Source organism: Balaenoptera musculus, chromosome 19 (genome assembly GCF_009873245.2).
Source record: "Balaenoptera musculus isolate JJ_BM4_2016_0621 chromosome 19, mBalMus1.pri.v3, whole genome shotgun sequence".
NCBI classification, from domain to species: Eukaryota; Metazoa; Chordata; class Mammalia; order Artiodactyla; family Balaenopteridae; genus Balaenoptera; species Balaenoptera musculus.
The window spans coordinates 8,290,633-8,313,793 of record NC_045803.1 but is presented as its reverse complement, the minus strand read 5'-3'; the positions used below and the strand labels follow the sequence as shown (position 1 = coordinate 8,313,793).

Here is a 23,161-nt window from a genome sequence, read left to right as displayed (position 1 = left end):
ATCTGATCGGCTGGGCTAGAGGTCAGTGGTGTCGGGAATAGGTTGGGACCAGTGTAGGTGGGGCGGGGCTTTGGGGCCAAGAGGGTGGGACTCTGGGCCAATTGAACCGGGTTTCCCAGCCACTAGAGGATCATCCTTTGGAAGACATTTTACACCAGGCAGGGGTAGTGCTGAGAACTGGCATTTTTATAACATCTCCTTTCCCGGGAATCTGACAGCTTACAGAAATGTAAGGACTGCGTTCTTTGAGGGTGAAACTTTGGGGGGTGGGGTACCCCTGAGCCCCAGGTCCAGGCTTGTCCCCCTTTGCCTTCCAGCTTGGGGTGTGCGTGGTGTCCCCAAGGAACAAAAGCACATGGATCCCGAGAGGGGTGTCGGGAGACCCCGTCTCTCTCCTACGTCCAGATCTGCAGCTGAGGAGGATTTAGTACGAGAAACCACAACTCCAGACAGGCCCAGGACCAAGCCCCTGCTGGAAGGGAAGCCTGTCGTCCAGGGCGTGCCTGAACTGCAGTTAGCCTCCGTGACCCCGAGGGATCTAACTCCTAATTGTTGAGTGCTGCCAGTGGGGTGTGGAAGATCCCGGGTCTCTGGGCCTTGACCCGGCCCCGCCCTTGGCCACAGACATCCTCGGGTGTGAAGGCTCCTAATCTGTAACAACTCCAAGGTGGTGCACCCATCCCTCCTGGGAGACTGCCGGACTACAATTCCCAGCAAGCTATGCGGCACTGGCCGCCCCACTGTCGGGAGAGCCATTCTGGAGGTCTCCTGGGAAATGTAGTTTCTTAAGACCCTGCTGTTGGGTTTCCCTTAGGCTGATCCTCTGTCCCCCACTTCCTCAGGTTGGGAAACAAGGCCCTGCCTGACCGCTTCCACCCCAGGGGCTGATGGGGAATGGAATTCCCAACTCCTCTCAAAAATCCCACGGAGATGGAGTCATTGACCCAAGAAAGTCATGGGAAATGAGGTCCCTGGGTCGGTGGAGGGTCCCACCACTGTCTTCCCCCTGTGTTGCTCTCCTCCATGGAATGAACCCGCAGGTACCGAGTGCCTATTGTGGGTAAGTAGCTGGCTCAGTGGAGATGCCCCAGAAGAGCATTCCAGGGAAAGGGAACAGCATGTGCCAAGGCAGGAAAAGGCACATTGTGTTGGAGTAACTGACAGCATGTTGGTGTGCCTGTACGGTGGTGATGGAGTGAGGATGGGGTGATGGGAAATGGAGGAAATGCCTGGGCCCAATCATTTGGGGCCCGGACAGCCGTGTTAGGACTTTGTACTCTTAGCTGATGGGAAGCCATCCAAGGTCATGACAAAGGAGAGTGATGTATTTGGGTTGACGTTGCAGGAGGGGGCCTTTGGCTGCTGCAGGAGAGTAATTTGGAGGTGAGCAGGGGCAGGAGCAGGGAGGTACGTTAGGAGGCTGTGCTGTCATTCTGGTGTAAGAGGGTGTGGCCGTAGACTTGGAGAGACCCGGACCCGTGTGAGTCCTTTAGGAAGAGGAGCCAGCAAGACTTGCTGAGGGCTGGGTCAACTCTGGGATTCTAGCTTGAGCAGCTGGTGAATGGCAATGTCATTTACTGAGATGGCTAAAGAGGGGATTTATGGGGGGAGAAATCAGTGGTTCTGTTTTAGCCAAATTAAGCTGGAGATGCCTGTGGAACATTAAAATTAGACTCCAGTCACCTCAGAATTGTCCTTCAGTTTTGCCCCCAATCCGTCTTCTCCCCAAGGATGGAGAATTCTGGCTTTCAGCTCCCTCCTCTCCCAGGACCCCATACTCCCAACTCCCTTGTTACGGGTTGAACCGTGTCCCCCACAAATCCATATATTGAAGTCCAAACTCCCAATACCTCAAAATGTGATCTTATTCCAAAATAGGATCATTGCAGATACAATTAGTTAAGATGAGGTCATTAGTGTGGGCCCTAATCCAATTTGACTGGTGTCCTTATGCAAAGGGACATTTTGGACACAGAGACACACATGCAAGGAGAGAAGGCCATGTGACGATGAAGGCAGAGATCGGGGTGATGCTTCTGCAAGCCAAGGAACACCAAAGATCGCCAGACAACCACTGGAAGCTAGGAGACAGGCCTGGAATAGATTCTCCCTCAGAAGGAACCAACTCTGCCGACACCTTGATCTTGGACATCTAGCCTCCAGAACTGAGACAATAAATGTCTGGTTTAAGCCACTCAATTTGTGGAACTTTGTTACAGCAGCCCTAGCGAGCTAATACACCCCTTCACCCTCAGACCCAGGAGTCCAGGCCCCCAGCCCCCTCTTCCCTCAGACCCAGGAGCCTAGGCTCTCACTGCCTAACCTGGCTGGGTTCCATGCAGCACCCACCCTGGGCAGACATGTTACAAGATCAGTTCAAGAACCACCAGATCTATCAGAAGTGGCAGTAGGGGAAAGAGGCAAAACCTAATCCTCTCATTCACTCTTTCTCCATCGCCCACAACTTACATGTGACCCTAATGTTCTCATAATCTTAATTCCTAAGCCGGGAGTCCACACAGCGTCCCGGCTGGGTCCCCACTCCTGACCCCTTCCCTCCTCCCTCATCCAAACTGCTTCCCTCATATACACAAATGAATCTGGTACCAAGGTGACGGCGGGTGGGGGTGAGGGGGGGGGAAGAAGGTTGAAGCCAGGAGGTCAGAGATGCCAAGACAGACCCAGTCAGAAGAAAAAAAGACAAAGATGGAGACAGAATCAGTCAAGAGACCAGGACAAATTGAGAAAAAGAAATCGAGACAAAAACCCGTGGCAGAAAGACATAATAGAGACAGGAGGGTGACGGGGACACACAGACAAGGAGAAAGAAGTAGAGATGGGGTGAAACTCAGACGAAGAAATAGATGAGAAGAAAGAGGCTGAAGACACGGGATGGGAAAACAAAGACAGAACTGGGACCGGGTGAAATAAGGAGCTAAAGGGACAAAAGACAAATAGAGAAATTTGAATGGGGAGGTTCGATTAGGGGGAAGGCAAGAGAATGTCAGAGAGGTGGGTGGTCACATGGAGAAACAGGTAAACTGAGGCACAGTTACCATGGGCAGGGAGATAGATTCTGACCCTCGAGGCACAGGCGGTGCCATTCTGAGGTGTGTGGGATGTGGCCATGATCCAGTGTGGGTGCTGGCAGGTCATTTCTGAGCATTTTCCTCACCAGCCCTGGCCCCGGGACAGCTTCTGGCCACCTTGCAGAAACCCAGCTCCGACGATAACCTGCCACCTTCCCAAACCCTCGCCGGCTCCTCGTCACCTCCTGAACTGTAAGTTGAGGCTGCAGCAGAAGTCGGTGATGCCGACACCAGACTGAGATCCAGAGAAGTGGAGAAGCCGGGGGTCTCGCTGCCACACAGGCATTTCTGCCTTTCTGAGCCTCGATGTTCCTATCTGTCAGATGGGGCTGTGAGGATGGCCATATCTCCTGGACAGCACCCGCTCCCTGCAGCCTCCCCTCTTCATCTCCCGAAACACTCACACGCCCCACGTTCCTCCAAAAAGTTGTTTTTTGTCTTTTTTAAATAATGTGAAAATGCCACGCGAAGGTTTGAACCAGAGGCCCCTCCAGGGGCCAGGCTGGGTGGGAAAGGGGAGACGCGAGATGGGGGGGTCCAGGTCCCTGAAGCCTTCGGCCCCTGTCTGGGGCTGGGAGTGGGTGAGGAGGGGCCTCCGCTGTGCAGAGGGGCTCCAGGCCCTAAAGAGTTCAGTTCAGTTCCGAGAAAGGCGGCTCTCCAGGGAGGGGTGAGGGGCTTCCTGCCTCATTTGGCACCGAGGGGGTCCGGTGGCTCAGGGGAGCCGTCTGGGGGCTGGGGGGCGGAGGGCCAGGGCCTCCCGTTTGGCACATGGGGGGGGAGGGGGAGGGCCCGGTCTCGGGGGCCTCCCCGGAGGCGGCGTCTGTGGTGGTGGCAGTGGCTCCATCGTCCACAGAGGATTCTACTCTCAACCCCTCTTCTGGGGGTGCAGGGGGGTCAGGTCTTCGGGGAGTCAGTTCTCCACGGGGCCTGAGGATGGAGGGAGAGGAGAGAGAAATGGAATGACTGGGCAGAAAGGCTCATGGCTTCTGGCTTGCCGATCGGAGTGAAAACCAAGCCCTCACCATGGGGAGGGCCCCACCTGATCTGCTCTGTCCTTTTTCTGTCCTCATGTACTCCCGCCTCCGACTCACTCTGCTCCAGCCACAGTGGTCTGCTTCCCTGCTGTTCCTCCAAGCACAGTCCTACCCCAGGGCCTTTGCACTGGCTGCTCCAACTGCCTGGCATGCCCTTAGCCCTTCCCATAGAACTCAGGTCTCCGTCGCCGTGCCCCCTCTTCAGGGGTCTTCTCCAGGCCATTCTCAGTCAAGCAGTCATCCCCCTAACCCCCCAAGGTCATTCTATCTCACTGCACTATAGTGGGGGTTTTTTTTGTTTTTTTTTTTTTTTTTTTTGTTGTTTTTGGTGGCGCCGCATGGCTTGTGGGATCTTAGTTCCCCGACCAGGGATTTCACCTCGGCCGTGAAAGCACTGAGTCCTAACCACTGGACCGCCAGGGAATTCCCTTCCACTATAGTTATTTTCTTTCACATTTCTCCTCTGGGATAATCTCAGTCATTGTCAAAGAGCTAGCTTCCTGTCTGCTTGCCCCTCTAGACTGGAAGATCAGAGAGGATGGGACTGCATTTGGTCACTGCTGCATCCCCAGCATCCAGTAGAGGCCCTGCACAAAGTGCCGTCCCACCAGACTTTCCCACCATGATCCCTTCTCTCCCAGCGGAAGGAGAGCGTCCCACCCATACAACAGATCTAGAAAACCAAGGTCTGTGGGGTGGAGACTCTCAACCAGGGCTACCCAGCGGGCACCCTCCCGCTCACATTTCTCACCTGAGTGGCCTGGGTCAAGTCATTGCCCTCACTTCCAGTCCCTGAGCCTCGGTTTCCCTCTCTTTAAATGTGGAGCATGACCCTCGTGTCCTTTTCAAAGGAGTAGGGAAACTCTGAGATTCCTGGCATCACTCAGCACCCAGGGAACGTGTGTGAAGTGGGCAGAGCCATGCCGAGCACAGGGGTCTGAGGAAGAAGGGGGCTCCGCCTGCCCCACACCCCCACCCCCCAGCCATGGTCTCGAAACTGGCTCAGCAGCTTCCCAGCCCAGCTGCGGAATATCTAAGGACTGAGTAAAGGGATTTGGGGTTTTGTGTGATCGGGCCCTCCCTCTCCTCTCCAGGTGAATAAAGGTGAAGTCATCCTGGATTGCTGGCCCTATGGGCCTCAGCCCTGACTCAACACTTGGCTGGTGTCCCCACGCCCTGGAACCCACCTCACCCTGTCCTCTTGGGGGCCTCTGAGAAGACCTCTGGGAGGAAGTGCCATTTGGGGGTGGAAATCTGAGGATGTTGCCAAGTGAAGGGTCAACCCTCAGCCCATCCCTCCTGCCCTTGACTCTGTATGTCCTCTCCTCCCCCCGCTGGAGCCTTGCCTGGCCTCCTCCCCAGCCTCCCTGCCTCCACTGGCCCCCACAAGGCCCGGGAGAAGTCTCCCTACACCCGGGGCTGATGCTGCCCCTCCCCTGCTCACAGTCCTCCCGTGGCTCCCTAGTGCCCCCAGGACAAGTCCCCGCCCCTCAGCTTACCCTCCAGCCCTGCGGGGTCTGTCCTGCTCTCTCTCACTTCCCACACCCACCCCCGTCCAACCAACTCTGCAGGTAACCTCCAGACACACCCGCTTCCCTTCTGTTCCATGAATCAGCCGAGCTCTCTCCTGCCTCAGGCCCTCTGCAAGCTGTCCCGTCTGCTAGCACGCTGTCCCCTTCCCCTTCACCTAGTTAAGGACAACCAACCCTTCAAGTCCCTGGTTAAAGGACCCTTCCATCACCGAGGACACAAAGCCCTCTCCTCTTGTCATCTGCTTTTTCAGCAACCCTGAGCTGGCACTTATTCACTTACTGTGGGACTGTGGGGCAGTGCTGCGGGTGGGGCGGACGGGGGCCACTGATCTTGCCCAGCACAGAATCGCCCGAGCCCAGTACAGCCGAAGCTCAATAAGCATCTACTTCATTAAACGCAGTAACAGCTACCAGTTAAAGACCCCTGCTGCGTGCAAGGGGAGGATTAAGCCATGTAATCCCCTTAACAAACTTAGGAGTTAGATCCTGTTATCCTCCTCATTCTACAGAAACTGAGGAACAGAGAGGGAAAGCAACTTGCCCTAGGTCACCCAGCCAAGAAGTGGCAGGGCCAACACCTGAACTCAGGCACAGTGTAGGGGAGCAGGTATGGAGTCCCCCATGAAAAGAGCCAGTTGCACCTTCTCCCTACTTAGTTCTGTCCTCTGGGAACACCTCCACCTGCCTGGCCCAGTGCAAGCCCTGTGTGCAGGGATGTTCTCCCAAGGTGGTGGTGAGGATTAGCATTATGGCGTAAGTAAAATGCAAGAAAGGTACCTGACAAATGCTGACTACTGTAGTGGACACAGACTCAGAGGCCCGGCAGCCAGGGTTTGTGCCCCGGCTCCTCACGCCTCTCTGTGCCTCAGTTTTCTCTTCTGTAAAATGGGGATGAGACTAGAATACACCCCATGGGATCATAGGGAGGATTAAATGGGGTAAGATGTTGCAAGCACATTCTAGGGTCTATGGGAGTGCCTGCTGTTATTGCTATGGGGCTCCCTGGCCGTGTCCTCTCTGCTCTGGTTCATACTAACCAGCTTTGAGCCCCCTGGTTTCCTCTGGCTTCTTGTCTGCCTCTGATCAACCTATGCCCCCCGAAGGAGATGGGATCAAGATCCACCAAGTACCAGACAGGAATCTTAGCACAAAGATGGGGCAAAGATGGGAAAGAAAAAGAAAAATAAAAAGAAAGAAAGAAAGAAGGAGAGGGAGGGAGGGAGAGAGAGGGAAAGAAAGAAAGAAAGACAGAAAGAAAGAAGTGATTTGGGGCTTCCCTGGCGGTCCAGTGGTTGAGGGGGCACGGGTTCCATCCCTGGTCGGCGAACTAAGATCCCACATGCCAAGGGGCGCGGCCAAAAAAAAAAAAAAAGATGGGCAAGACTCAGAGGGGATCCTTACAGAAGGGAAGCTGAGGCTCGGGGAAGGGCGTGATTGCCCAAGCCCATCTGATGGACACCTCTTGGTCTGATCGGGTTCCAGAGGTGGGTGGGGTTTCACTGGTGAGCAGACAGAGAGGGGAAGGAAGAAACTGGGAGAGAGGCAAAGAAATTCAGAGAGATGGGGACAAGAAAGTGGGAGACAGATGGGGACAGAGATTGGCAGACGTGGGGCAGGGCCAAGGGTCTGAAGCACGGTACCTGCGGGCCGGGCGTCGGGGGCCCGGGCGGGGGCCCCGGGGTCTCCAGCGCAGGCGAGACGGAGAAGCGGGAGAAGCACAGGGGGGGGCCTGGAGGGGGGAGGAGGGGGAAATCCTCCGCCCACTCGAAACTGCCTCCTAGCGTTGGGGGCGGGGGGGGGGGTGAGGAGGGAGAGAAGAGGAGGCGGTCAGACCCTCAGTCACTTCTTCAGCCCTCCAACCCCGCCCCTCAGCAGGCCCCGCCCCGCCGCTGCCCTTCCCATAGACCCCGCCCCCAACTCTGCCCCGCCCCGCCCCTCACCAAAGCCGCTGTCGTTGCTGGGAAACCCATCTCCGGGGGTGGCGGGGTGGGGAAGCGTCGGGGGCGCTGGGGGCGTTGACGGGTCCGTGTCCCCCTCGGGGGGGCCCTGGACACTCAGCTCGTTGGTTGGCGTCTCCTGTGAAGGCATATTAGGGGAGGCAAGAGGGGGCGAACCGTCACATCCCACTCACTACATCCCGACAAGCAACAAACCCCGCTAACATTTCTGGGGCTTCAGGCATCCCAATTTACAATCGCTCTCTCTGGAGATACCCTAATCTGCCTTCGAAGCCTCAGGCCAGCTTTAACCTCCCCCGGCCTGAAGCTCCTCCCCCGACCACGGAGTCCCTCCCACAGCTAAGCAGTCCACTGCAGGAATTCTCTCCCGGCTCCTTAACGCGCTGCCTCCACGGAAGCCCCTAACCCAGGACCCAGCCCTTAAGTCCCGTCCCGTCTCCATGACCCTTACTCACATCCTAGATCTCGGCCGCAGGCGTCCAAGTGCGAGCCCCACAACTACCTGTTCCTATGGTCCTCTAAACCCCTAACCCATTTTGAGCATCTCCGGACCCTCCCGCGAGCCCCTAAGCCCCGCCCCCTGAAGAGGCCCCGCTCCAGTTTGTTTCAGTGCCCTAGGCCTCAGCTCTTGACCCTGTTCTCACTCATCTCAGGACCTTAGTATGCCCCGCCCCAGGTTCATCTAGACACGGCCCCAGTCCACAAGCACCACACCGCCCTGTTCTTTAAGCCCTACCTGCAGCTTCTCCATGGCCCACCCCTAGTGGATAAGATCCCCTCCATCCTGAGCCGGCCCCTCGGCCTCCACAACATTAGAGCGCTGGTGCAGAAACCCCATCCCGAACTTCACTAGGCTCCGCCCCCACCTTACAGACCACGCCCTAATCCTCTCACTTTCTCCTTAGCCTCTGACTACCAGGTACCAGCGCTTTCCTTCCGGATCCTTTCTCATCTCCAGGCCTCTCCCTAGCCCTCCAGCATCCTCCCCCACCCCAGGCCCCACCTCTGCTCTAGACTCGGCCCTTCCCCTGGCCCCGCCCCATCCCCAGGCCCCGGCCTCACACTCAAGGACTCATTCTGCCCTATTTCCCTAGCCAGTCTCTCCCCAGACTCCGCCCTCACCCTGCAGGCCCCGCCCCCACTTGAGGCGTGGCCTTCCTCCAGGCCCAGCCCCATTCCCAGGCCCCGCCCTCACACTCAAGGCCTCATTTGGTCCTTCAAGTCCCGCCCCATTCCCTGGCCCGCTCTCCCACGCCCCGCCCGCACCCTGCAGAGCCCGCCCCCAATCTAGGCGCGGTCTTCATCCAGGCCCCGCCCCTCCCTAGACAACAGCCCCGGGGTCCTGCGCGGGGGCAGCCCACCTGGTCGAAGAGGTAGACGGTCACGTCCCCGTGGAAGGAGACCATCTTGCGCTTCCTCTCCAGCTCGCTGTCCTCGGGTTCGTCGGCCCCGCGTGGAGACTTGAGCAGCCCCCGCAACGGGCGGGCCGCGTCCGCGTCGGCGCTGCTCACCACGACGGGCACCGGGGCTGCCCGCGCTCTCCCGGGGCCCCGCGGCCCCGCCACCGCGCCCGCCGCCGCCGCCTCCTCGTCCTCCTCCTCGTCCTCGTCCTCGTCCTCCCCGTCCTCCTCCGACGGGCCCGACGCCCCCGCCCCGCCGGCCTCCCCCGGCCAGCCGCCCCGCGTCCACGCCCTCCCACGGGGGTCGCCGCGGGCCCGGCCCCGGGAACGGCGTGAGCGTGAGCGGCGGCAGCGCCAGCGAGAGCCGCGAGAGCTTGGCTGCGAGGGGAGACACCCGGTGAGCTCCTGTTCCTGGGGAAACTGAGGCATGCCCTCCCGCCTAACTCTGTGTCCTCAGGTAATCTCAGCCACAGTCTGGGCCTGTTTCCACCCTTGTGAACCAAAAGGCTGCACTGGGGGTCTCCAGGCAGAAGGGTAGCGGTCTTCCCCCTATTCCAGTGCTTAACCCTCCCCGTGGCTCCCCAGTGCCCACAGCACAAAGCCCCAGTTTCTCCCGGGGCCAGGCCCGAGTGCCCTGGCTGTGCTGACCTTTCCTGGTTCTGTCCCCACCTCATTCTGGCTTGACCTCCATCCAACCACATGGGCCACATCCCCATTCCTCCCACCCTCTGAGCCTTTGCATAGGCTGTTCCCTCTGCCTGGAACTTCCTTATCTAACTCAAGTCCTATTCATCGTCCAGCTCTGTCTGGACTTTCAAAGCCTTTGGAGATCTCCCAAGAGGTCAGGCCAGGCAACCCGCTCTGCACCCCATAGTACCAAGCACCCTCGCCTTCCGAGCGGTTGATCTCAGTATAGAACTGTAATTCTGTGGCAGTGTGATTAATGTTTGCCTTGCCACAGAACAGAGGCTGAGTCGGGCTCATTCTGGCTGTGTCCCCAAACCCCAAGCACATAGAAGTACTCAGTCAATATTTGTGGGATTAGTGAATAAATGTTCCCTGCTACACAACATTGACCAAGGTACTTTCTTTCCCTTTTTGGCCCTCAACTGCCAGAAAATTGGGGTGTCTAGGCATCTCCAGGTCCTTTCCCTGCCCTAAGACTCCTTGATCTCAGCCTGCTGGGAGGGAAGGACTTCAGGTCCCTGGAGGAGGAAACCTCACTTCAAATACCAAGCCTACCCTGCTCTCTTGCTGTGTATCCCTGGGCAAGCAGATCCACCTCTCTGAGCCTCTGTTTCCTCACTGGTAAATGGAGGGGGGGCCACTCATTCCTCCATTACTGCATAAGTGAGCTGTGTGCCAGGCCCTGTGGGGGGCGATGGTGGGGATGAGAAGAGGGTCAGGGCAGGGCAAGGAGAAAGATGGATGTGGACCGAGTCACTCTCCACCCCTCATTCACTCAACTCCAGCTTCACCAGCCTTTTGCTATTCCCTGAACATGCCAAGTTAATGCCCATCTCAGTGTCCTCTACCTGAAACATCCTTCTCCCAGATGTCCACCTGGCTCACTTCCTTCATGTCTGCTCAGAAGTCACCTCCTCATTGAGGCCTTCTCTGACCACCCATCTCAAGGTGATGGGGTGGAGTGGGGGCTTTATAGAGGAAGCTATCAAGGGCTGTGGATACCCAGAGGAAGGACAGGGTGACAGTCTTTCGAAATCAGGAAGGCTTCCCAGGGAAGGGGAAATTTGAGTGGGGTCATGAAGGATGAGTAGGAGTTCACTGGATTTAAAAAAAAAAAAAAAGAAAGCATGCTATTCCCAGTCTCTTCGCACCCAAAACACCGACCCCCCCTACCCTCGCCTCAGATCCTCTGAGACATCTTAGTTGCTCATCCCCTTGTCATTTTCATGCTGCCCAGGGTCTTTCCTGACACAGCTGGTTGCAAACTCCCCACAACAACCTTGAGGAAGTGGTAGTGTTCTAATGCCGTGGGTTTGAGGAAGGAAGGTTCTGTGCTCAGTCCCCTTCCTGACCTTTCCCTCTTGAGCCTCAGGCTCCTCTGGCAAACAGAGATAATAACTCTTCCCTCAAGTGTGGCTGTGAGGTTGCCAGTATAATACAGGCCCAGTCATTTATAACTTTCATACCAGGATTTAAGGAAATCAGGCCTCTGGATGATTCCAGTGGAACCACAGTCCCTATGTCCACATCTAAACAGGGGCTGTTTATTTTACTCTCCATTTATCTTCTCTTAAATTGTCCCCTCTCTATGACAAACTATTTCCTGTGTTCCTATCAAAACTCAGTTTCCAGAAAAGGCCTTTCTACTAGGCTTTCAAGCCACCAGTACTGCGGTGGGCAGGGCAGGGTCTGAGGCTCTCTGGGTCTCAGCCCTGGACAGCTCAGGGCCTGGCGCACAGGAGGCCTGGCACAATGAATAGATGCCTCAGCTTGTTGGAAAGTTTAAACCAGAGATCACGCACTGGCAGCCCAGCCCACAGAAAGCCTTCTTTTGAATTGGTTTCAACCATTAAAACACCCAGAACTCTGGCTTAAAGGGGGAAAGCAGCAGATTTGGCAACACCAGGTGGGCATTCCTGAATGGAGCTGAGAAGTGGCTGCATTTCCTCCCCAACTCCTACCCCATGTCTTCCAGCTCTCATTCATTCATTCATTCCCACCTGTCATTCATTCCCTTATATTGTCTGACCCCCTATGGGCATCTGAGTTTGCAACCCCTAGTTGACGTGAATTGTGATATAACAGCAGGTGCTTAGAAGTGCCAGGCATTGGGCCAAAGGCTTTGGAAGTCCTAACTCATTTAACCCTCACAATCCTATTAGGTAGGCGCTATCCTTTTTTGGCAGATGGGGAAACTGAGGCACAGAGAAGGTCATCTGTCCAAGATCACAGAGCTAGGAAGGGGCAAAGCCAGGATTTGAGCCCAGGGAGTGTGGCTCTAGGGTCTGCACTTGTCACCACCAGGCTGACCTGTCTGGTACCCGGGAGCCTGAGCTTCTCAACTGCACCCTACATCTTGGAAGGAGCTGGGCCTCGGCCCCCCACCGCGCTCCCGTGCCCCCAGTAGCCTGCTCACCTTTGATCTGCTCGCTGTTCCCCTGAGGGGGTCCCAAGTCCAAGAACAGTCGTGGCATCTCGGGGCCCTTCCTCTCGGGCTTGGGGGGGCCCCCGTCCTCGTTGGGTGCTGTGTCTCCGCCGGCTCTGCTGTCTGGGACCCCGGGCTCTCCCTCCTGCCTCCGGCCTGGCTCTCTGGGCGCTGGCCCGGCCTCGTCGGCTGTGCTTCCAGCGGCGGTGGAGGCGGCTGTGGCCTCGTGCTGTCGACCCATCCGGCCTTTGCGTCCACGCCGCTTCCGAGGCCGCCGCCGGGGACCATCCCCATGCCCACTGGGGCTCGGACCCCACTCCCGAGGTCCAGCCTCCCAGCCCCGGGGCTCTCGGTGCCCCCCCAGTCTCGGGGGCTCTCCTCTCGGTCCCGGGTTCCGGCACCCCGCTCCTGGGGGCTGGGCCAATGGGGCCAGGGGCTGTCTCCCCCGCCGTCTCAGGCCAAGGCCACTGCGCCAGGTGCCGCTCTCTCCAGCGAGGTCTCTGGGGCTGGCTCCCCGTTCATGGGGGCTGGAGCCCCACTCTCGGGCATCTTCTCCCAGGGCCCTGGGGCTCTCCAAGGCCAGTCTCTGGCAGCCTCTCCGGGTTCCTGGGGAGTCTCAGGCCCCCATTCTCTGACACCTCCTCGATCTTTGGGGGTGTCAGTCCCCCATTCACCAGCACTTGCTCTTCTCTCTCCGGGGACCCCAGGCCCCCATTCTCCAGCACTTTCTCCTCCCTCCTTGGGGGTGGCAACTCCCCATTCGCCAGCACTTGCTCTTCTCTCTCTGGGGACCCCGGGCTCCCGTTCTCCGCCGCCTTCTCCTCGACGCCCAGGGCTCTCTGTTCCCCGTTCTCCAGCACTGTCACCCCGTTCACGCGGAGGCTCAGGCCCCCGTTCGGGCTTGGGGCTTGCTTCCCGCTGTCCAGGACTGTGGGGCCCCTGCTTGGGCCCGGGGCTCTCTCCCGGTTCCCGGGGCCTCTCCCCGCCCTCCTGGGCCCTGTGTCGCGGGCGGCTGCCCCCTTCTCCCCCAGGAGCTTCCTTGTCACGTCCTCCCGCAGGGACATCAGCAACTGCTCGGTGCTCACTTGAACTACGAAGGTCGGCTTCTCCCGGGCCCCCGGGAGCGGGAGGGGACCCGGGTCTGGGGGTGGCCGGGGCGCTCCCGGGTCGGGGGGCTCGGGGGGAGCCCGTGGTCGAGGGACCCCTTCCTCCTCTGCTGCCCCCCCACCGGGGAAGGCTCCCTCGGGGGAAAAAGGGGTCTCGGTCCGTAGCCGCTGTCGCCCGGTTTGGGGCCCGGAGACGACAGGCCTGAGCCGGGACTGGCCACGGCCGAGGGGGGGTCGGGGACACGGCCGGGTCCGCGGGGGCCCGAGGAGGTGGCGGCGGCGGGGGGGGAGCGGGAGGTGGCCCCCGCCCGGGGTACTGGGGCGCCGCCGCCCCCATGAGGGGGTCCAGAAACTCGGGGGGGGCCGAGGCGGGGGGGGTCAGGGGCAGGTCGGCCAGGGAGCCCCGCTCCGCCCGCAGGGACGAGTCGTCCTCGGGGGGATGGGGGCAGCCAAGAGCAGGGTGGCCGCCCCAGCCGGCGACGGCGTCCCCCCGCTCCAGGGGCAGGCAGGAGCAGGCCCCCTCGCGGCTGCACAGGGGACAGGGTAGGGGGCCCCGGCGGCTGGGGCCCCCCCCAAGGCTGCTGCTGTCTTCCCCCGGGGAGCTGCCCTCCTCCTCCTCCTCTCTCTCTTCGGCCCACGGGTGTGGTTCCCCGCTCCCCAGCACCTCGGCGGGGTCTCCTGCCAGGGTCTCCCGGCGCCCCGGCCCTCGGGGTCCCAGCCGCTCAGAAGGAAGCTGCCGGAGGCCGAGGACTGGGCCGGAAGGGCCGGGCCGCCGGGAAGAGGGGGAGTCCCAGGTCTCGGACACCAGCTGGGGGACCTCGGGGGGGGCCTGGGGGGCCTGGGGGGCAGGCACTCCTGGGTCCAGGGGTCCCAGTCATTGGGGAAGAGGGCTCTGGCGGGGAGCCATGCTCCTCGAGGCGGATGTAGTATTCGCTGCTCACGGAGGGGCTGCGGGCGCTGATGACCGGCAGCACGCTGGGCGTGGACAGCGCCTCGTAGAAGGGGTTGGAGGGGTTGGCGTGGGGGGGGCGGGGGCGCGGACGCCGGCTGCCAGGTGGGTGCCCCCCCGCCCCGACCGGCCCCCCGCCGCGCCTTCTCCCCAGGCACTCAAGGTTGAGGCCACGGCTACTCTCGGTGACCGTGAGCACGTCGTCCGGGTCAGCCCCAGGGAAGCCATCCAGAAGGGGGAACGGAGAGGACAGGGTCCCCGGCGGGGCACGCTGTGCTGCGGGGGCCAGGGCCAGGGGAAGGGACCATCTCGGGGGGGCGGCGGCGGCGGCGGGGGCCTTGGGGGCCGCTCAGAGAGCAGGTAGGTGAGCTGCAGTTGCAGATCAGAGGCCGAGGGGCGCTGGGCAGGCGGCCGCCAGCAGGACTGCAGGATGTCGTACCTGGGGAGGGGGAGGAGGCAAGAGTGAGTAGGGCAGAGTCCTGGGGGGCGGGGGGCGTCACTGGGGGGGGCAGAGACCAGGAGAAAGTGGGGGGCAGAGACCCAGGGAGAAGAGACCAAGACCCAGGGAGAGGGGGGAACAGAAACCAGAGAGAGGGAGACAGAGACCTAGAAGAAGAGAGGACAGCAAGGCGCATGTGCGGAAATGACGGTTAAGGCGGCCTTCCCGTTTGGGTTACAAGTTTTGGAATCACAGACAAGCAAGCAGCAGGGGTCTTCTAGGGCTGGAGAAACTACGTTCAAACACCAGCTGTCACTCCATGCCTCAGTTTCCCCGCTCCAAGTAGCAGATGCTGGCGGAAGGGGGGGGGGACGTCCCCACTCCATTCTAGGGCTGGCAGCAAGTGGTGCAATTATGGAGGGGGCAGAGTGTGAAATGAGGCGGGGGATTCTGGGATCATCCTGGGATGGGAGGTGGAAGGTCAGGGGTCCGGGGTCAGGCCCCGCCCTCACCAGTAGTCCCCGTAGGGCAGCTTGAGCCTCGGCCTGGCCAGCTTGACGTGCTGCTGACGGACGACGAAGGCGAGGACCTCCTCGTCTGATAGGTGGCGGTAGGGCTGTGCCCCAAACTCAAACAGCTCCCATAGGGTCACCCTAGGGACCTGCGGGGAGCAGAGGGCAGAGGAAGGTCAGAGCCCTGCCCTGACCGGCCAGGGGGCCGCCCTCCAGGCCTCAGTTTCCCCAGCCGTAGAACCTGTGACCCTTCCGCCTTCCTTGCCCTCCTCGGCCGGCCCCCCCCGCCCGGGCCCCTCACCAGATGTTGCTCTCGCGGCTCTGGTCCACCACCATGAAGGTCCCGTGCAGCTCCCCGAGGAGCTCGGGCGCTGCCCAGCGCAGTGGGATCCACAGGCGCTCGGGGGTCAGGTAGTAGTCCTCCTGGGTGTGGGCGGCACGGGCGCGGTCAGGCAGGCCGGGGCGCCCCCCGCCCCCTCCCGCTCTGATGGAGGCCAGCCCTCACCTTGTAGTTGCTGTGCGCCAGCCCGTAGTCTCCAATGCGCACGGTGAGGTCGGAGGTCAGCAGGCAGTTGCGCAGGGCCAGGTCGCTGGGGGCGGGCGAGGGGGGCGAGGTAAGAAGGGGGTAGCTTGGGGAAGCCCGCCCCCCCTTCCTAGGCCCCGCCCACTTTCCCGCGCTGCTCCCCTTCCCTCCTTTTCCTCCCTCCTCCTCTCCTACCTTGACTCCGCCCCCTCTCCTGACTCCTCCCTCTCTTCTGTGACCCCTCCTCCCTTCCTGACTCCTCCCCTCCTCTCCTGACTCCGCCTCTTCCCCCTGACCCTCCTGGGCTTTCCCCCCCTTTTGTGTCTCCCACTCAGGCCTCCTTCCCTCCTTAAACCCCTCCCCTGTGGCCTCACCTCCCCCCCCCGTAGCCTGGCCTCTTTCCCCTAAGTTGTCCCCTCCCCCCCCCCATTCCTCCCGGTGGCCCCCGGGCTGCCACCTGTGCACATAGTTGTGGGAGTGGAGATGTGCCAGCCCACGGGCGATCTCCAGACCCATCCTCTGCAGTGTCCGCAGGTCTCGAGGGGGCAGCTCAGGGGACAGGCCCTCGGGGGGCCGCTGGGCCCGGAGGTAACGCTTCAGGTCCCCCTGGGAGAGAGGGCAGGGAGGGGTCAGCACCACCGCCCCCTCCCAGGCACCCACGCCAGGCAATCCGAGGCGAGGATGGGGCGACCTCCGCCTCAGTGGGCAGCCCCCTCTGGACCTCAGTTTCCCCTGCTGCTTAGAAGCGCCAGGAACAGCACCCACCAGCCTCACGCGCTAGTTCAGGGCACACCACCTGGAGAGTGAGTGTGCGCTCATCTACAGAGATGGCAGTGCTTGTCACAGGTGTTGGTGTGATGATGATGATGATGATGTCATTGCTGAAGATCCCTAGGAACTGCCCTGAGCCCTCACCCCGCCCAGCTCCCACCTCTGCCTCCCCCGCCCCAGACCCTCACCAGTTGACAGAACTCCATAATCAGCAGAAAGGGCAGTGTCTCCACGCAGACGCCCAGGCACTGGAGGACGTTGGGGTGCTGCAGGCTCCTGTGAGGGCAAGGGGGTTGCCTGGGTCAGAAAACAGCCCCTTCCATCCCATCCCAGCCCTCTGTCCCACCCCAGCCTCCCAGCAAAACCAAACTGTTGCTTCAGCCTCTTTGGTCTCAGTTTCCTTACTCCTTCCCCACATCCCCACCTCAGGACCACCCCACTGTCTCCCAGTCCCTAAGCCAGACCCCCAGGCACCTCCTTGCCCCTCCTTCTGGCTCACCACCCCCTCAGCCTTTCTTCCTGCCCCCTGACTCTTCCCCCTCCCCTGCCCTCCCCACAGCCCCAGCTCAAGCCTCCTCCTCACCTCCTGGACTCTCTTCTCAGCCTCCTGCCGGCCTCCCTGCCTCCAGTCTCTCCCTTCCAGTCTGTCCCTTACCTGATGCCCACCTGCTCACGACCCTCCATGGCTCCCCGGTACCCTGGGACAGAGCCTGGCTCACTCCTCGGTCTTTCCCGCCCCTCTGCCTTCCCCAGCATCATTCTTCACGCCCGTGTACCTCTCTCCAAACTCCCAGGTGCCTGCTTAGGCTCCAAGCCTTTTGTATGTACTTCTCTCTGTGGAGAGTACTCTCCTCTCGTCAAAGTCCTCCTCATCCCTTAGTTTCAGCATCATTTCCTCAAGAAATGTCACTGTCCCCTCCAACACTGGGGGATGCCCCTCTTTTATCCTCACATTGTGGGTAAGAGTCAGGCTTGCGGGTCTGAATCCTGTCTCCACCTTTCCCAAGTGTGTAACCTCACAGAAGTCATTTCACCTCTAGATCTGCTCTAACACGGGAGCCACCGGCCATATGTGACAACTGAGCTCTCGAAATGTGGCAGAGGTAGCTGAGGAAAGACATTTTGAACTTGATTGCATTTTATTTAAGATGAATTTAAATAGCCATATGTGGCTGGTGCTTGCCAGCACGGGCCTAGAGAGAGAGGCAAGGAAGCAAGTAAATGGATGAAATAATGACAAACTAGGACACGTGTTATGCAGAAAATACACAAGTTGATGTGATGGAGCATCCCAGGGTCCTCCTTAGGTGGGGGGGAGAGGGAGAGAGAGAGAGAGAGTGTGTGTGTGTGTGAGTGTGTATGTGTAAGGGAAGGCCTTTCCGATCTGAGACCCAGGAAGGGCAAGGGTTCCCACCATCTGAAACTGCGGCTGGGTGAGGCAGGAGTGATATTCTAGACAGAGGGAACAGCAAGGACGGCGGTCCTGCGGCAGGAAAGAAGCTGGCATGTGGGAGGGTCAGTGGGGAGACCAGGTGGCAGGGGGCGAGAGGGCTGGTGGCAGGAAGGGAACAGGGCTTGTGGGCTGTAGGGACCAGTGGGGCTTTGTCCTGCGGGCCACAGAAAACCATGGGAGGTTTCAGAGGAAGGGGCTAATAAAATCTCTGGGCAAAACTCACGTTTATAACCCTCTGATGAGAGGTCCCCGTGTATGCACCCTTTTCATGACAGGGCACTTACTACCCCACAGGGCATTCATGTAACAAATGTTTATTTAATTCTTGTCTAGAAGCCCTTAGAGTGGAGGGCAGACCAGGCAGGGGAGGGACAGGGTCCTGCCTTCCCAGACCTCCCAGTCCAATGGGGGCAGGGGTGGGAGGACCCTGGTCTGTGATTCTGATTCTGTCCTTCCTCATGCACAAGCAGGGGCCCGAGGAAGGGAACCACCATGGGGTACCAGTGCCTAACACAGGGTCATCTCGCATCCTCTCAGCTGCCCTCTACATGAGGCTGCTCAGACTTCCCGGACTCCCTTTCCAGATGAAAATACTGAGGTTCAGAGTGGAGAGGGGCAGGTCTCCAGCTCAGCTTCTGCGCTGTCCCCCGCCTTCATCACACTGCCTTCCTTTCCCTGGCTCTGTCCCAAGGAAGGACCTGAGGTTCAGGGAGGGGGATTCTCTGGATTGAGTGGCACAGCCAGGAAAAGGTAGATGGAGGATTCGAATCCAGATCTGACCCCATACTGCACTCCTCCCACTTCCAAATGTTACCCCCCTGAGGCACAAACTCAGATATTTGGGCCTTCAGAGCCCCGCGTCCACCGAGAAGTCCCCATACCTGTACGGCTGTGCTTCTGAGATGAACTTGCGCTGCTCCAGGGGCCCTGCGCTGGCTCGGAGCTCCTTTACCACCACCTGGGCTGGGGTGTAGTCCGAGAAAATCTCTCCCAGGATCACCTGATCAAGGGGGACCCAGGAATCAGCGCCTGTGGTTTCCCCAGCCCCATCCCAGGGACCACCTCCACCCCACCGTATGGCTCCCATCTTCCCCCTCTTTCCAGCCTCTTCCTTCAAATCCCACCACCCTCGTACTCCCACCAGACGCGGGGTTAGAGACTCACAGGCCCAGAGTCCGATGGACGCAGGGACGGGTGGAAGGATGGACAGACGGACGCGTGGAGAGCCGGATGGCGAGGCGGAGTGGTCAATGGAGTGAGGAGGGAGGCGCTGACCGACAGGTGGCGGGGGGATGGAGTGGATGGGAGTGGGTGAGAGGTGAACAGAGGGGAGGGCAATGGGTGGGCTGAGGGGGGCAGGGGGACGAGGCAGGGGGCAGATGAGAAGTGGTGGGAGCAGGGGGGATGGACACAGAACAGGAGCATCGCCCTGGGTTGTATGCGCCCTCCACCGCCCACCCCCAGCCCCACTTACTTACCTTCCCAAACCAGCCACTCCCAATCTCCTGCAGGTAGCTGAGGTGCTGGCGGCTAAGGCCCAGGGGGGTGGTCATGTCTGGTGGGGGGCAAAAGGGAGAGGCACCTGAGCCTCTCTCCCCTCCCAAGTGCCATCAACACCCCTCAATCCAGTGGGGGCTGGGGTCAAAGCAGACACAGCACATCTGTTTTCACTGGCTGCCCCAACATTCCACGATGGGATCTCTGCCTCCTCATTGGCTGCCCACAAGGTTCCAACGTCCAATGTGTCCTTCCCTTTGGCGTCCCAAGACCCTATGACACGACTTCAGCCTGCCATCGGCTACCTCTGACCTTAAGATCTAGGCTGACCTTACCATTGATTGCCCCACAAGAATCCCCAAATCTGGTTGTGGATGAAGCAATGGCTTCTACCAAGATGTTCTCTGACTTCCTTCAGGCTGCTTCCAAGATTCCGGGGCTCCCACCTCTGCCTTTCCCCTTGGCTGCCTTGGGCCTCTGCTCCCTGTTCCCCGAGGGAAAACTCTCAGGGCCTTCCACCCTGTCCTGTGGGGCCATGGGGCCCTAGTCAGGGTGCGGGGCAGTACCTGAGTGGGATGGCTGCGGGGCAGGCATCGGCAGGGAGACCTCGGCCAGAGGGAGAATGTAGACATCAGGCAGTGACTGTGAGGAGGAGGTCTCTTCGGCGGGGGGAGTGTACTCCCCGGAGCAATCCTCCCCTTCCGGGTTCTCAAACTCCTGGGGCCGGGAGGGGTGAGGGGTGGGAGAACACAGGGCTGAGACACGCCATGGTCCTTCTCATCAATAGTATCCCCATCTTTCTCATAACTGTCCCCCAGTCCCAGTCCCATTCCCATCCCAAGGCTCTGGACCGTGCCATAACTTCAGGCCTGAAGGGCTCTCAGACTCACTACGCCGCTCCCCCTCCTACCACCTGGATTGAGGGGAAAAGGACTTGCTGGCGTCTTCCTCCCGACCTTGAATCCCCTCATGCACCTCACCTTGAAGCCGACATCGCCCCGTTTGCAGCACAGACAGGTGAGGAGGAGGAAGATGAAGGCCAGCAGGCCAGAGCAGGAAATGAGGACCACGGCATAGGGAGGAGCCAGAGGGGCCCGGCCCAGGGCGAATCCATCTGTGGGCACAGGACTGGGCTGGGGTCCCGGCTTGCAAGGCCCTGGCTCCCGGATTCCTTGCCCCTCCCCGTCCAGCTAGTCTTCACTACAACTCCCATGATGCTCTGCAACCAGGGCCCCTTGGCAGAGGAGCCGGATGGCCCAGGGCATTGTGGGAGTTGTAGTTTGGGGCCTTCTCAAGTGTTTGGGTTGGGGGTGGGGTCCCTCCTCTCGTCCCAAGCTGGGACCCCCCCCCCCCTCACCTCACCCCCAGGCTTGGATGAATTTCAGTGAGGATTGAGGGAAAGAGGAGTAATAGTGGAGCCTGGAGCTCTCAGAATTTAGAATACGCTTCCCACGACAGCCTTCTTACCCCCTGTTTGGGGAAGAGGATGAGCCCCCAACTGCAGGCTGGGAGAAGATTCTTGCCCCATGCTGGAACCTCCTAGTTACGGGGGTTGAGGCTTGTTTCTTTTAGGGACGCTTGGAGCACACACATGTCCTCTGTTCCCAGCCCAAGCCCCTGTGAAGGGAGCTCCGCAAGCCTTGAGTCTCCCCCAAAGCCAGAGACAGCCTCCAATGCTGTGTCCCCCTTAGAAACAGTATTCCTTCCCTGTGTCCCCAATTCTCCCAGAGGCCCTGTCCTTCTCCGGCTCCCTGCACACACCTGCACACACACATGCGTGTGCACACACACATGTTGCCCGAACGGACCCCCTCCCCACCCAGCCCCCAGTCTTCCTCCCACAGGCCCTGCTAACAGAGGCACCGTCCCCGCGGCTCCCCAGGCCCTGGCTCGCTGCGGGAAGACGCCACACAGGTGATGGAGCCGGAGCCCCGCAGACAGACCTCCAAGGCAGGCCAGGGTGGGGGTGGGGGCCGCTGGACAGCCGGATGGCCGGACAGACTTACCTGGGTGGGCCGGGGACGCCAGGCAGCCGGAGGTGGAGACGGCCGCGAGGAGGATGAGGGCGCCGGGAGCAGGCATCTTGTCGAGGATGGAAGGGAGGTGGAGGTGGTGGCGGCTGGGGAGGAGGGGGGGGGCGGGCCCTCAGCCCCCAGCCATGGGGACCCGCGCGACCCTGGCCTCCCCCCAGCCCAGGAGAGGGGCAGGAGACTCAGGACAGGGGGAGGGAGGGGCTGCTTACTGGCTCAGGTACCCCCCTCCCCCTCTTTGAAGGGGCAGACAGATGAAGGGATGGAGAGGCGGACAGAGGAGAGGAGCTGGGGAGCCGGGGTTGCTGGGGGGGAGAGGGTAGGATGGGGGGGGAGAATGAGGGCCCCGCCCCCGAAGGCAGCCGGGATTGGGGGAGCAGAGAGCCTGTCAGAGGAAGGGTGGGAGGAGGGAGGATGGAGGGAGGATGGAGCGTCGTCATGGCAACTGGCTCCCCAGTAGCATTGGCTGCCAGGAGGGAGGGGAGGGGGAGGGACAGACAGGGACCAGCAGATCCTTGTGTGGGGGGGACACAGGGCCCACAGTGCCTGGCCCGGACACTGCTGTGACATGCCACCAGCAGGGACACGTGTGCTCCGCGCCACGATGCAGATGTCAGGCAGGCACACGCAGCCCACGCATGGCTGACACACGTCGCAGAGACCCTCATAGACAAGCACATCACATACAAAGGTGGAAAGCTATCGGCAGACGGGGACACGTACACGTCACACACAAAGACGCAGGGATGATAGGCTGCACTAAGAACGCACAGGCAGGCCGGCCCCCTGCACAGATGCACCCGGCCACGCAGGAACACCAAGTGCATCACAAAGACCCACACATGCCACAGACAAAGTAAAGCCCCAAATCCACAGACACACACGCCACAGACAAAGATCCACGCAGACACCACGGTGACGTGTCAGGCACAAAGTCACGAACACAGACATTCCACAGACAAATGGGCAACAAAGAAGACCCATAGACACACGCATCACATACACAGATAAACACAGAGATGCACATCATACAAATACGCAGACATCACTTGCACGGAGACATACACATGACACACACTAACACAGACACAAGTATACCATGCACGAATATACACAGACACACAGCAGATACATGGAGAGACCCACACATCACATATGCAACTACACACACACCACACACACACATATACAGATACAGATACATCAAAGATACACACATGTCTCACACAGACCCATTTCACTCACATGAATACACAGAGACACATGTCACACAACCAGATACACATGTACAAGCACAACTCACACATGGATATAGAGCACGACACATTCAAAGACTATACAAAGCTACAAGTCACCTACAAAAATACACATAAATATATTACACTGATACATACATATTACATACACATATACACAGTCACGCACATTTTACATACAAGAAACACGCAGACACACACAACACAAGTACACACATTGAACACACAGATACACACATTGCATACCTAAACATACCTGGGCACACACGTCACAGATGTACACACATTTCACACAAGGTTACAAAGACACAGTACCCCACCGTAGTCACATATCACATACACAAATACACACAGGCATACAGAACACATACAAAGATACACACAGGCACACGCATCACAAATACCCACATTTCCTATGAGGTTACATAGCCATTACACAACATAGGCACTTGCCTCATACAAAAGATACATGATCATAGTTTATTTATTTATTTTGTGAG

At 59.5% G+C, this 23,161-nt stretch overlaps 1 protein-coding gene across 1 annotated transcript; it reads right to left on the bottom strand.

Annotated features, from left to right (window-relative positions):
• Positions 1–3,718: 3,718 nt before the first annotated feature.
• On the bottom strand, positions 3,719–21,506 carry LMTK3 (lemur tyrosine kinase 3). The gene is given in 30 exon segments (XM_036834063.1): positions 3,719–3,966; positions 7,296–7,322; positions 7,325–7,432; positions 7,596–7,731; positions 8,975–9,280; positions 9,282–9,391; positions 12,117–12,305; positions 12,308–12,472; positions 12,475–12,571; positions 12,573–12,706; positions 12,709–13,392; positions 13,395–13,472; positions 13,475–13,921; positions 13,924–13,991; positions 13,993–14,095; positions 14,098–14,118; positions 14,121–14,259; positions 14,261–14,331; positions 14,334–14,444; positions 14,447–14,619; positions 15,132–15,272; positions 15,433–15,554; positions 15,637–15,721; positions 16,112–16,260; positions 16,614–16,701; positions 18,760–18,878; positions 19,357–19,433; positions 19,942–20,092; positions 20,356–20,489; positions 21,382–21,506. Coding segments are annotated over 30 exon segments (4,557 nt in total). The 5' UTR covers positions 21,458–21,506.
• Between the last annotated feature and the right edge of the window lie 1,655 nt (positions 21,507–23,161).